Below are 12,772 nucleotides of genomic sequence, written 5' to 3'. Positions count from 1 at the left end.
CACTGTGAAGAGAAACAAGGGGCTCATAATAGTAGAGGGGCTCAACACATTGTGATCCACCACACAACCCAGATATCTGCAGCCTCCAAGACCCAGGGGCACAAGTCACACAGAACAAGCATGAGGACTACACATGCAGAGCACACGTGCCCAGGGATGGCTCACGGGACCCAAGATAGTCAAGGGCGCCACTCAGGTGGGTGCCACCCAGCTGAGGACAGGCATCCTTTCCAAGAAGCCCTGTTGTGACCCTCAGCCTGCACAGGGGATGGAATAAATAGCAAACAGGACAGGCTTTGTGTGCTAGCCCTGCTGGGACAGGATTCTTCTCAACTAATAAAAAGGTTTAAAGAAACATTAAGGGCTAATCAACCAGTTTCCATTCTTAAATTCACAAAGCATTCAAAAAAGTAAACTAAGAGATTAATTGAATAAAACAATGAAGACTAAAGCCCACCCGACGACTGCCCCACCACACTCACTCTGCTCAGCCTGGAGACGGCCAGGGAGACTGAGGTCTTGAACTCCTCTGGGTTCTTCTGGGCCAGTGTGCTGATGAGGCTCGTAGCAGCAGTCACCACACCCTGAGAGACACAGCAACAGATGCCTGGTTTCAGGCAGACAGCCATGTGGGCCTCAGGCCTGCTCTGATGGACCCATCGCATCTTTAAGATGGAGACAGTACACACAGTCTCCTTTACCCAGCTTCTCTCTAGAACCAAGGGAACGTGGCTGGCCCAGGCTCTAGCATGGCCAGATCCTGTGTGGAGCAGCCTTTCTCTCTGCCATCTGTCGGCCTGTCGCCACCTGCTGGGCTGCCCAAGTGACACCACTACAGAGGCAACCAGGCCCACAGACTTGAGTCTTCACAGCCCTGCCATGCCTCACTCCGCCCCTGAAGTGCCACAGCCTGGATGGAAACCCCCAAGCCCAGGAGACCCTCCCGTGCAGTGCATGTACACCATGCAGAATCCCCAGAAGGCAGGGTCCTGTAAATGAAATCTCTTCAAAGACTTGGACTGAGTAAAGACATTCTCTTACAAATATAAGATAAAGGATAAAATGAATGACTCTGATTGACCCTGAAGACATGGGCAGTCAGCTCAGCAGTTGTCCACTTCAATCACTGCCAGAGCCTAAGGTTCCCACCCTACCTACTCCTACACTGAGTGGGGGAGTGGGTCCACGAGGGCCACTAAGGGCTCTCTTCCATTTCCTGATGGAAACAGGAACACTAGATCCAAGACAGACCTAACTGGGCATCCTGTGCATTTCTCAATGGCAAGATAAATGCTGACCAAGAAGAACCTTTAGGAAACAGGATATGCGGCGACATGCAAACCCACTGGGACAAAGTCTTTCACCACCCAGATCCTAGAGTTTGAGATTCTCATCTTTGCAGCTGCCTGGCTCAATGGCTGCCAACTCAGGGCGTGCTCTCCTGTGCAGTCTTTCCAGGGAGTCAGGCCTAAGGGGACGTGTGTGCTACAAGGGCATGGCGCCATGGCAGGCCACAGTGTGACTTCCACCACCTTCTCCCTGCCCACACTTCTCCAGACATCAGCTCATTTCCTCATCCACTCCAGCCCACCCACTCCATCACATGACCACAGGGTCCAGGACCACCAAGCCCAGCTCAGGGCACAGCACGTGGCTCAGACCCATCTCCTTTCCCACCCTCACAGCCTCTGCACTCACCTGACGCTGAACTCCTGACCTCCTCTGCCAGGCCTGCCCACACCTCACCTTGCCCCATCCGCAAGGCCCTGAACCCCTATACTGCTCTCTGATTAGGCAAATGACACCTTCCCAGACACCCTGACCTTGAGGTCAGAGGAAGCCAAGCCCCAGGCCTTGCTCACAGCAGAGCTGGAGACGAGATGTGCAAGGAAGAAAAGTGGCAGAGAGGAGGAGATACTAGGCCGTGAAAGGCTTCCTGGCCCTTATCTATTGCAAGCCTGTGGCCCAGAGCTTGTCCATCAATTCACCTGGCAAGACAGAGTTGTGCACAGAAAAACCTGAAAGCAAACCAGGTCACTGGGGTCTCAGTCACAGCGTGTCAGGCAAGAGGCACCATCCTGCCACCCTGTGAAGCTCTGTGCATCTGAAGCCATGGGAAGTCTCCCTCCAGGCTGCATGAAGGCAACACCTGCCAAAACTCCACAGATGCTCACACACTGCAGAAGGCCTGTCAGCAGCAGGCTGGCTGTCCATGAAAGCTCTACTACTCCACACCTTCACAACACCTGGGTCTGAGACTGCCGGATACCCTCTGGAAGCCTAGCTTCATCTTTCTGAGCCTTGGTTTCCTCATTTGCAAACCCGCAAAAGGCCCACTGGCCCACGGGGTCTATTGGCAGTGAAGTGTGACTACAGAAGATGCCTGGAAAAGCGTCTTGCAGTTCACTGCTGAAGCAGGCTGCCCTGCCTGCAGCAGACCCACTCCTGCAATGGTGTCCTCAGAGGGTGCTCCCTGAACCAGGACCTGCAGGAGCCAGCTCCCTCTCACATCCCAATAAGCACAAAAGTCATCATGTGCATGGGGACAACTCAGACAGATGTCATTCCACAGCAAAATCCCACTGTAACTCCCATGCTCTCTCTCCTTAATGATACATGTAATGATTTTCATTTTTAATTAACTTTTGCAGAAGATTTCTCCTGGGGAAAAAGCAGGAACCAGCTAGCGCACTCACCCACCCACCCAGCAGGGAGACTGACCACCTGTCCAGCAGAGGACAAGCAACACAGCCACTGCTACCTCCCATGGCCCTGGCCTGGCCTGGGTGGCCTACTCCATGACATACCCTGACTGCTGAGTCCCTGAGACCTCACCCCATCTACAAAATGAATGACAGCTGGGCTCACCAGCATTAAGCCTTCATGCCAGAGTCTACCTGGGACCACAGGATTCTACCTCCTAGCCCAAGCCAGGCAGCTGCCAGAAACAGTAGTGGGAATGTCCTGTGCAGGACAGGCTCTTCCAGAAGGCACTGACCTGGTGGTGCCCCTCCCCACAGGTGCAGGCCACCTGTGCACTGGCTGTACAAAAAATGCAGGGGCAGTTGCACCTCTGCTGGTCCCTGCTCCCTGTCTGCAGAGCCACACTGCCTCTTAGACCAAGGCTCTTCCTGGGAAGACTGCAGGGGGCTGGAGCACATACCAAATGCTGGTCGTTGAGGAGATGCACAACACGGGATGTCCAGTCACCCATGGGGACAAGGTCAGGAGACGTTCTGTATAGGCGCAACAGGCACAGGGCTGCACTCTGCTTCACGCTGTCCATGGTGTCTCTAGAAGACAAGATACCAGAAGCTACTGCAGAGGATGACCCCCTGCACACAGTGGTGTAAAGAGCATGCAGGATCACCAGAAGACATGAGTCAGGAGTGGTATGGCAGAGTCCCTCTGGGAAAGCCTTCATCCTCAGCTCCCGCCTCTAGACTCGTCACCATTCCCAGGCACTGAGTCAGGTCCAGCTGTGTAGGCTGGCCCCACTCAACAAGGCTCCTCCTGGTTCTTCCCACAACCACAGGGCCACCTAAGAAGGCCTCCCCTGCCACAGCAATTTCTTCTCTGGCCTCCAGAATGCTGTCAAGCCCTCCTGTAGCCACTGCACACACTTTGCCCTGCTCCACCCTGCCGAGAATGGGAGTTGGCTGGGTGCTCTGTGGTCTGCAGTGAGGAGGAAGGGCCCAAGACACAGAGGCCTGGGGTGTGAAGGGCACCAGCAATGCTGCTAATGCCAAAGGCAGGGAAAGGTTTGATTTGTGTGCAAAGATGAGCAAACAGGAGGTTTTAGGAGAACACACCTAGTGTGGCACAAAGGTGTCACTTCCATGTCCAGCCTGCAGTCACACCTGGCGACTACCCACCTGCCTTCCAATCAAACTGAGCCAAGTCTCGGGGCCAGTGTCTGGCACAGGGGCATACTCTCCTCTCCTCTTCCCTCCCAGTGAGCAAAAAGGCCAGCAGCACAAAGGTTGCAGGTCAGTGCAGAGGACTGTTAGGGGTACCCGCCAAATGAGCCTCCTTCTCCACACCCCCAGCCAGACTCCCAAACAACAGGCACACCAGGAGATACCCTCCGGCTGCCCGGATGACCTGGAAAGAACCAGTCCACGTCCTGGGGACACTTAAGGTGGAAACAGCTATTCCACTTGGAAGAGAGATGAGAGCTTGGGGGCTTTCCTGCTTACCTTTTGTATTTGGGATTTTTATTCCTAAATGTGATAAAAACCAACATGAGAAATCCCTACATCTCCCCAGCACTATTCTAAACAAAAGTTACTTCGAAAGAAAAGTTCTTTTAGACACAAACACCTAGAAGAGTAGCAGGCACCGTGCCCCTCCTAGCCCTACAATCAGATCTACTGGGCCTGCAGGGTCTGTGTGGCACCAGCCAACTGATTCCTATGCATCGCCCTGAGTGGCCAGTCTCTGTGCCTGTGACAAGGATGCTGAACAAGAGTTGTCTGCGCACTGCCCCAGGCCTCTGTCGACAGACCCTCCTAGGGCAACTGTCCATAGCATGTCCTCACAGGGGGGCCAAGGCCAGCCATCAGTGTGGACCCTGGGGCATTGCACTGGAACACCTGAGCCCAGAGCCCTTCTAAACTGCTCCACAATGCTGAGTATCACCAGAGTCCCAGGGCAATGATACCACCAGCCTCCAACCCTGCCCTCTCCTGCATCCCTATTTCTGGTGACAGGACTATACTCCATGAAGTTGCCTTCCGCACCTAGGAGCCTCCTGTCTCCAGGGACTGGAGGTCAGCAGTGTCCTCTGACCATGGCATCGATGCCAGAGCACTACTTTCAGAGCCACCTACTGCCCAGGGGACTCCATGGCTGGCCTGTTGCTGTAGTGAGCTTTGGAAGAGGCAGCAACTGTCCATAGCATGTCCTCACAGGAGGCCCAGCTGCGGGGAGATGCCAGCCCACCTGTCAGCTGTAAGAGAGCTCTGGCTTGGTCTTCCTCCTCACCCTCACTTACATGCAGCATGTGGGTGACCTCAGGGAGCACTTTGCAGGGATGACCCAGCTTACATTCAATCCACCTAGATGCTCACTGAGCACTCCCTGTGGGCCAGTCCTGTGCACAGTGATGGAGGAAAGCGACAGCCACAGCTGACAGAGATGCCCGCCACCACTGCTCAGGACAAGTCAGGCAACACAGAGATGTCCTGTGCACAGGGCTTTGCAGTGACTGAGCAGGGAGGAGGGCCTGGGGTCCTCGCTGTCCTCTTCTCAGACCTTCCTCCCTAGCTCTGACATCTGGCCTGTGCTCTGCTCAACATCCACTCAGACCCTATCCATCTCCTTCCATCTTGGAGGTCCCGCTTCTGGCTGAACTCGCACTGCAAATGCAGCCAGAAGGTACTACCACCTTCCTCCAAGCCTTGAAACCCTGTACAATCACTGACAGTCTCCGCCTCTTTCAGATCCTGCTTGAAGGTGCAGCTAGGCACACAACTCTGTGAGTGTGGTCCAGCTATCCAATGCCAAGGAGCACCAGAACAAGCACGTGGTGGTTTCAAGGCCCAGTCTATTTGAACCTCTTCAAGAGCCAGCTACTCAGCCCACTCAGCTGCTCTCCCAATTAACAGGGAGGGGGCAAGATGACTCAGAATCCCAAGGATTCTACAGCATGGCCTCTTCTCCTAATGTTTCTGGGAAAGGCAAGAAGCAGAGCTGGCACAACAGGACACCTCTGTGCCTCCCCATCCTGGTGCCATGCCAAGCTGGAGCCCCTTCTGGCCTGGCTGCTGCTGCCTGGGCCGCACTTCCTTCGGCAACGTGTTGTCTAAATCTCGGTGGCCTCAGGGAGGTGCAATCTGACGGGACTTCACCCAAACTCTGAACCAGCAGCTTTTTTTTAAGAACTAGTGACTGAAGCCAGGGACACTCTATCAATGAGCCACATTCCCAGCCCTTTTCATTCTACTTTTATTTTAAGTTGCTGAGGCTGGCCTGAATGTGCAATCCTCTCCGCCTCAGCATGTGCCACCATGCTCAGCTGAACCAGCACATCTTGACCTAACCTCAGAGTATGCCACATGCCCATTACACAGCTGGGAGGCCAGACCACCTGTGTAAGTGGCATCACGCACCCAAGGGTTCAACATGGACAGAAATGGCAGCCCAGAGCCCTCAGATACGCACCCTGCCACGAGGATCTTGGGGATTTCCCCGGCAAAGGCCTCAGCCATCTCACGGCTGCCCACGTTAGCGATGCAGTGCAGAGCCAGGCCCATGAACGTTGGGTTACGGCTGGCCAGGTCATTCTTGATGGCGTTGTTTATCAAGCGGATCAGCTCACTGTTGGAGTTCACCAACACGGAGATGAAAAGGTAGCCCTGTGTTCCAGGAAGGGCAAAGTCATTCAGGTAAATGTACTTCCCAGCAAATGCACCAGCCCAGACTGCAGGGCACATCCCTGGGGCACAGAGGTGAGGTCATAAGGAGAACAGCAAGAGAAGCCACCTCTCCAGAAGAACCCCACCCCAGGAAAAAGGCCCGCCCTTGCATTCCCCCTGCCCAGGAGCATCCATGTGGGGTGGAAAGGGCGGGGTCCCAGGGTGTTCACTAAGCGTCCACCCAGAGCACAGAGCAGGACAGGAGAGTGAGGCCAGTGGGCATAAGACCCACCCTGCCTCCACACTCACAATCTGCTTTTCGGTGTATCTATTTGAACTCAACAGGTTCACAGCCTCCATGTGTCCAAAGTCAATGTCGTGACCAAGGAGAAAGATGAAGAGCAATTTGCAGACATATTTTTTTTTACTGTAGCCATCAAGAGCCTTGTCACCTAGAGAAAGGGTGAGAAGAGGGTCAATTCTAGTGAGTGAGGCTGGGAGAACTGGCCAGTAGAGCAACAGGGGTAGTGAGTAGACCTTCACAGGGACAGGGCAGTGGGGCCTGGGCCAGCAGCCACAGCCCACATGCTGAGCATCCCCTTTAACAAAGGAATGCCTGGCAGCAGAAGCTCCATCCTCCCAGGACAACCCCACAGGCTGTACCGCAGTCTGGACCTCCCCTGTCCTGCCACAACCCACCACAGCTCCTGCAGTGCTGGAATTCACACGCCCTGCCACAAGCTACAAGTCAAGTTTTAAAATGTGTTTATTAATTTCTATTATCTTCTACTTCACAAGTTTTAGAACAAATCACATAGCCATGAGAGCCACATGCACACAGCATTATGGAACCACCACAAGACCATGGCAAGGTGGGTCCAGAGCCACCACCAGTGGACATACCTCTGCCCTCCCTTCTACCTCCAGCCCCACCAGGCAACACTGGCAAGGTGGCTCTTCTCACTGGGTTGGGTCAGCACGTGGGGCTTAAGGGAGGGCCCTGGGAGGATGGCTGAAAAATAAAGTCCCCTACAAGGGTTGACAGTGCACCGACCAGCTGGAAACCAGAGGTGGCACGCCTGGGGACCTTCCTGTTCTTCAGCAACAAGTGTGCAGCTCATGTAAAAGACCAAAAACATAAACAAGACCAGCGCAGACTCCATCTCCACCCTGTTCCCTGGCACAAGCCCACGGCACCTCCCCTGGGAGAATCCAGCAGTGCATCTCCTGCTCGCTCCAGAATCTGCTGCCTCTGGAAGCCTCCTCTGACCACAGCCCAAAGCTCTGCTTGTGCTCCTCCTGCTGCTCAGGTGAAGCACTCTGATGGGAGCATGGGGCAGGGAAGCAGCTGCTTGTTAGGCTGCATCTGTAGAGACAGTGAAGGGGCTCTAGCCCTGGACCAGCAAGTCCTCTTGGATTCTGCTCCTCCCAGACCCAGAAGTATCATGCTTCCTATGGAGGAACACAGCTGGAGGGGCCATTGTGGGTGGCTCAGCAGACAGGCTGAAGACTCAGGTTAGGCCTCTCAGCCAGACCAGAACCTTGCCATGACTCTCTCCACAGGTCCACAGCACCCAGCTTTCCTCTGCAGCCCCAAGTGACTTGCTAGGGCAGGGGGGCACCCATACCTGTGCAGGCTCCCAAAAGCTTGCGCTTATCTTACTAAACAAGCAACTTCTCCAGTCTCAGGGGACTAAGCCTCCTCTATGCTCCTTGTCCTGCCTTGGGGACACACAGGCCCTTATATCTCAGCTACTCTCCCCAGAGTTCAGTGTCCTCTCTCAGATGAGACCCAAGCTGTTACCAACTTCAAACCGTTAGATTCAGTACTGAGCTGGGCTTGTTCCCCTGCTCCTCCAGTAATTTCAAAATGCTAAGGAAACTTTCACTTCCTGGACTATAAAATGGGAAGGATGTAGCACTGCCCACCTGTGTGGCTTGCTGTTAAGATCAAAGGACAGGGTAGGTAGAAAACCTCCTGCTGAGCAAGGACTGGGACTCTAGGACAAAGGGGATGACGGCCTGGTAGGCCTGGCCACAGGTGAGGCCTTCACTGCTCCTTGACCCCTCCAGGCCCAGTATGCTCTTGGGGTGCTATGGAAACAAAGAGGGTGCTGCACACAGAACTCAGCAGTGCTGGGGACGAGTGACAAGGACTGGTGTGGAAGGTCTCCTGGGAGGGACCAAAACCATGCCATAGGCACCACAATGGTACCCACTCTGTCCTCTGCAGTCCCAAGCAGTACCACCTCAGGAGTAGCTGGGCTATCAGCCAAGTCATTGCCAGGGCCCTCACATCTAAAGAGACTCTGGCACTGGGGGTGGCTCCACAGGCCTGTGCTGAATAAATAAGGAAAGAGTAATCAGACCACTGCAGCTGGAATACAGGCTGCCCAGGTGAAAACAAAAGACATCCCAGTCTTCCCAGTTACGGATTCATGAAATTTAATTATAAATGGACAACCTTCATCCCATTCCCGTTACCTTAGAAATACAAAGTGTTCTCCCCACAGAAGACTACACCAGGGTAGGTGTGGTTCAGTGGCAGGGTGCTTGCTCAGCACATGTGAGGCACTGGGCTTGATCCTCAGCACCACACAAAAATAAGTAAATAAAATATTGTGTCCATCTACAACTAAAACAATTTCTTAGATCAACTGACCCTAAATTAAATGTAAGCCTTGGGTTCAATCCCTAGCACTACCAAAAAAACAAAAAACACTATGCCAAGTACTGTATTAATTACCTTGAATTAGCTGTTCCACCATGTATACACACATCTAAACACCAAGCTGAAGGGGAGAGAGGAGGCAGGAAAGATGGTGGAATGAGGTAGACATCATTACCTCAAGTACACATATGAAGACACAAATGGTGTTAATTCTATTTTGTGTACAACCAGAGACATGAAAAATTATCTATATGTGTACTATGAATCCTAAAGCATTCTGCTGTCATATGTAACAAATTAGAATAAATAGAAAAAAAAAATAAAAAGAAGTATTGAGACATCATGGTAGGTCACTGGGGACCCTGCTCTTAAAGTAGTTTCTTGTGGAACTATGATTAATTGCTCATAAAGATTGCTATGAATGGGGAAAAAAAAACACCATCTGCACACTATAAACATGTAGAATTTCTGCTTATCAATTAAAATTCCCAATTGAAAAAAAATAATAAAATATTGTTTCATATTAACTCACCAAGTCTTCAGTTATAGTTACACAATGAAACTCAAAGATAACTGCACTTGCTTGTTTTGATGTATTTTCTAATATAAAATGCTTACACTTCCTGGCCTGGGCAGGCACCTAAGTGAGGGCCAAGGTGTGACCAGCACTCCTTGTGCAGCCCAGCAGGTCCCCACCTGACCACGAGATCTTGGCACCAAGCCGGCTTATGCTCTTGGCCCCGCAGCCCACAGACCCTGAGGTGCAGACTAGGCTGGGGAAGGGGCTCCAGTGCACCAAGACTCCCCAGGTCTCAGATGGGAACCTCCCAAGTGGGCAACAACAGGCATGACATTAACTAACCCACACCCTGCCTGGAGCTAGGGCTTAGAACTCCACATGGAATGAACCTCTCAGTGACTTCTCAGACACAATTCTGAAGCCTCAGAAGGAAACTGGATTGATCAAAATGGCCACTATTGAGTTAAGGCTGCATGCAGCTCAGTGGTAGAACGCTTGCCTAGCATGTGTGAAGCACTGGTTTCAATTCTCAGTATCACATATAAGAAAGAAAATACAGGTTCATCAACAACTTTAAAAAAAAAAAAATGTCCACTGTTGCACCAGTGGACAAGGCAGCCTATGGAATGGGCGATGTTTCAAACCAAATATCCAGCTAGAGGTAAAACTCAGAATATGCAGTACCAGTGGCAAAATCAGAAACAGGAAAAGGCCTCAGAAAAGCATTTCTGCAATGAAGGCAGACAAAGCCCACAGCACACAGAACAACACTCCTCACCCCTAGCTACCAGGAAATGCACATCAACGCCATGACAACTGCCTTGCTGAGAAGGAAGGGAAAACAGAAACAGCAAGCTTGTCAAGAAGGAGAAACAGCCCCTCAGGTGGTGCTGGCGGGAATGCAAGACAGGTGGCCACTGTGGAAAACAGCACAGGGATCTTTAAAACACCAGATGCGCACAGCAGGCTGGGGGTGGTCCAGTGGGGTGCACCTGCCCACCATATGCAAGGTCATGGTTCCATCCCAACACCACAAACCAGGGCACACCTGTCATCCCAGTGACTCCAGAGGCTGGGGCAGGAGGACCCAAGTTCAAGGCCAGCCAGGGCAACTTAGCAGGACCCTAACTCAAAATATCAAAAACTTTTCAAAAGGGCTGTTGATACAGCTCAGTGGTAAAGCAGCCCTGGTTCAATCCCCAGTACCACAAAACATAAAAAATAAAAGAATCAATGAATGAAAATAGAACCCTGATCACATGGTCAGGTAACTCTGCTTCAGACCATGCTGTGGCCTAAATCTGGAACATCCCCGAGGCTCCTGTCTGCTCCCACGGGGCACAGTGGTAATGTTGGTGGGGCCTGGCTGGCTAAGGCAGGCCAACCCACAGGTTCAAGTCTGAAAGATGTGCCTTCTCCCGGGCCCTTCCTCCTGCCCTCTGGGCCCCAGCAGACATGGGGTGAGTAGCCTCCTCTGTAGCACACTCCTGCCTTGACATTCTGCCTCACCTGAGGTCAAGCAACGGGGGCCAGCTCACCCTGGACTGAAACCTTGGGAGACCGCGAGCCACAACCGATCTCCTGCCCTTCAAGCTGTCTTTCTCAGGCACCCTGAAGCAGCAATTGTGTTTCAGTCGGCTTTTTGACTGCTGTGATTCAAGGACCCAACCAGCACAACTGCAGAGAAAAGGTTTATTCAGGGGCTCACAGTTTTAAAGGTCTTAGTCCACAGAAGGCTGGCTCCATTTCTCAAGGCTCGAGGTGAGGCTGAACATCATGGTAAGGAAGTATGGCAGAAGGAACCAGCTCCCATCATAGTAATCATTAAACAGACACAGTCCATACGCCAGATACCAATATATCCCCAAAGCCCCATCCCAATCCCACCTCCTCCAGCCTCACCCACCTCAGCTCCACTCAGTTAATCCCTGTCAGGGAATTAATTCACTGATTGGGTTAAGACTCTCATAACCCAATTGTTTCTCCTCTGAATCTTCTTGCACTGTCTCACACATGAGCTTCTGGAAGACACCTCACACCCAAACTATAACAAATAGAAAGCCACCACAGGGCACAGGCCCCAAAGAACTAAAAGCAGGGTCCCAGACCCTCACTCAGTCATGTGCACAGCAGCATCACTCCTAATGGCCAAGAGGTAGAAGCCTGACTGCCTGCCCCGCCCCCATCTGCAGGAGAGTGGGTGGGCATGGGGTGGTGTGTGCTGTGCACTCAGTGAAGCACTGTCCAGCCTAAAAGGGAAGCCCTGCCTACACTAAGGCATGGAGTAACTTCAAGGCAGAATATTAAATGAAAGAGCTGGAAATGCAAGGACAAAAATTCTGTGTGATCCACTCATGAAGTCCCCAGGCATCAAAATCCTAGAGGCAGGGACTGGGATATAGCTCAGTTGGTAGAGTTCTTGCCTTGCATGCACAAGGCCCTGGGTTCAATCCCCAGCACCACAAAAAAAAAAAAAAAAAAAATTAAAAGTAAAAGTAAAAATATAATAAAATCCTAGAGGCAGGAAGATGACGGGTGCCAGGGCTCGGCAAGATGGAAAGGCCTAGAGACAGGCTGGTGAAGGCCACACAGAAGAGCAGCCGGCCAGAGGGGATCAAGGCTTTCTTCTACCTGCAGTGCAAGGGCTGGAACCTAACACCTGTGCCATCCTCAGCCCTAAATGGTAAATTTTAAATTATATGAATCGTATCACAATTTTTAAAAATTTTAAGTACAGTAATAAAGTACCATTAGACAATCTGTCATCTTTAATAGAATGAAAAATCAAATTAAGAGTCTTTTAAGCAAAAAATAATAATGAAGTACTTTTACCATAAAAAGTTGATTATGAAATTAACGTGACAATATCACCCACCTGTGGCCCATCCCAGCACAGGCTGTCTGGGATTGCTTCTGTTTTGGGGTTGGGGGACTATGTTGCCCAGGCTGGTGTCTGATTGCTAGACTCAAGGGATCTTTCTGCCTCGTCCTCCCAAGGGCTGAGGCTACCGGCAGGTACCACGGCACACGTGGCTTTCTGGATAGCAAACCTCAAGATTACAGATTTAGTTCTCTACTGACCAGGGGACTACTCAAGTGTTATCCTCCTTTAGTCTGTGTGTTATTATGAGAAACAGAAAGTCCAGTAGTCCATTTTCAGAACAAGGTATTTAGCCTTTAGTTTAAAATTGAGATATAAGAAAGGCGGCTGGAGGGGAGAGC

At 51.8% G+C, this 12,772-nt stretch overlaps 1 protein-coding gene across 5 annotated transcripts in view; it reads right to left on the bottom strand.

The window, feature by feature from the left end:
• Ap2a2 (adaptor related protein complex 2 subunit alpha 2) overlaps positions 1–12,772 on the bottom strand; it is a 65,015-nt gene that overhangs the window by 28,045 nt on the left and 24,198 nt on the right. For 4 of the 5 annotated variants that reach the window (XM_078045279.1, XM_078045281.1, XM_078045280.1 and 1 more), the window contains exons 3-6: positions 6,669–6,811; positions 6,166–6,359; positions 3,164–3,293; positions 483–584 (exon numbers count right to left, since the gene is read on the bottom strand). In XM_078045279.1, coding sequence (XP_077901405.1) covers positions 483–584; positions 3,164–3,293; positions 6,166–6,359; positions 6,669–6,811 — 569 coding nt within the window. The remainder of the gene's footprint in view (positions 1–482; positions 585–3,163; positions 3,294–6,165; positions 6,360–6,668; positions 6,812–12,772) is intronic. The other variant, XM_078045283.1, reaches the window with a different exon arrangement.

This window comes from Ictidomys tridecemlineatus, chromosome 4 (assembly GCF_052094955.1).
Source record: "Ictidomys tridecemlineatus isolate mIctTri1 chromosome 4, mIctTri1.hap1, whole genome shotgun sequence".
NCBI classification, from domain to species: Eukaryota; Metazoa; Chordata; class Mammalia; order Rodentia; family Sciuridae; genus Ictidomys; species Ictidomys tridecemlineatus.
This window is presented reverse-complemented; position numbering and strand designations above follow the sequence as displayed.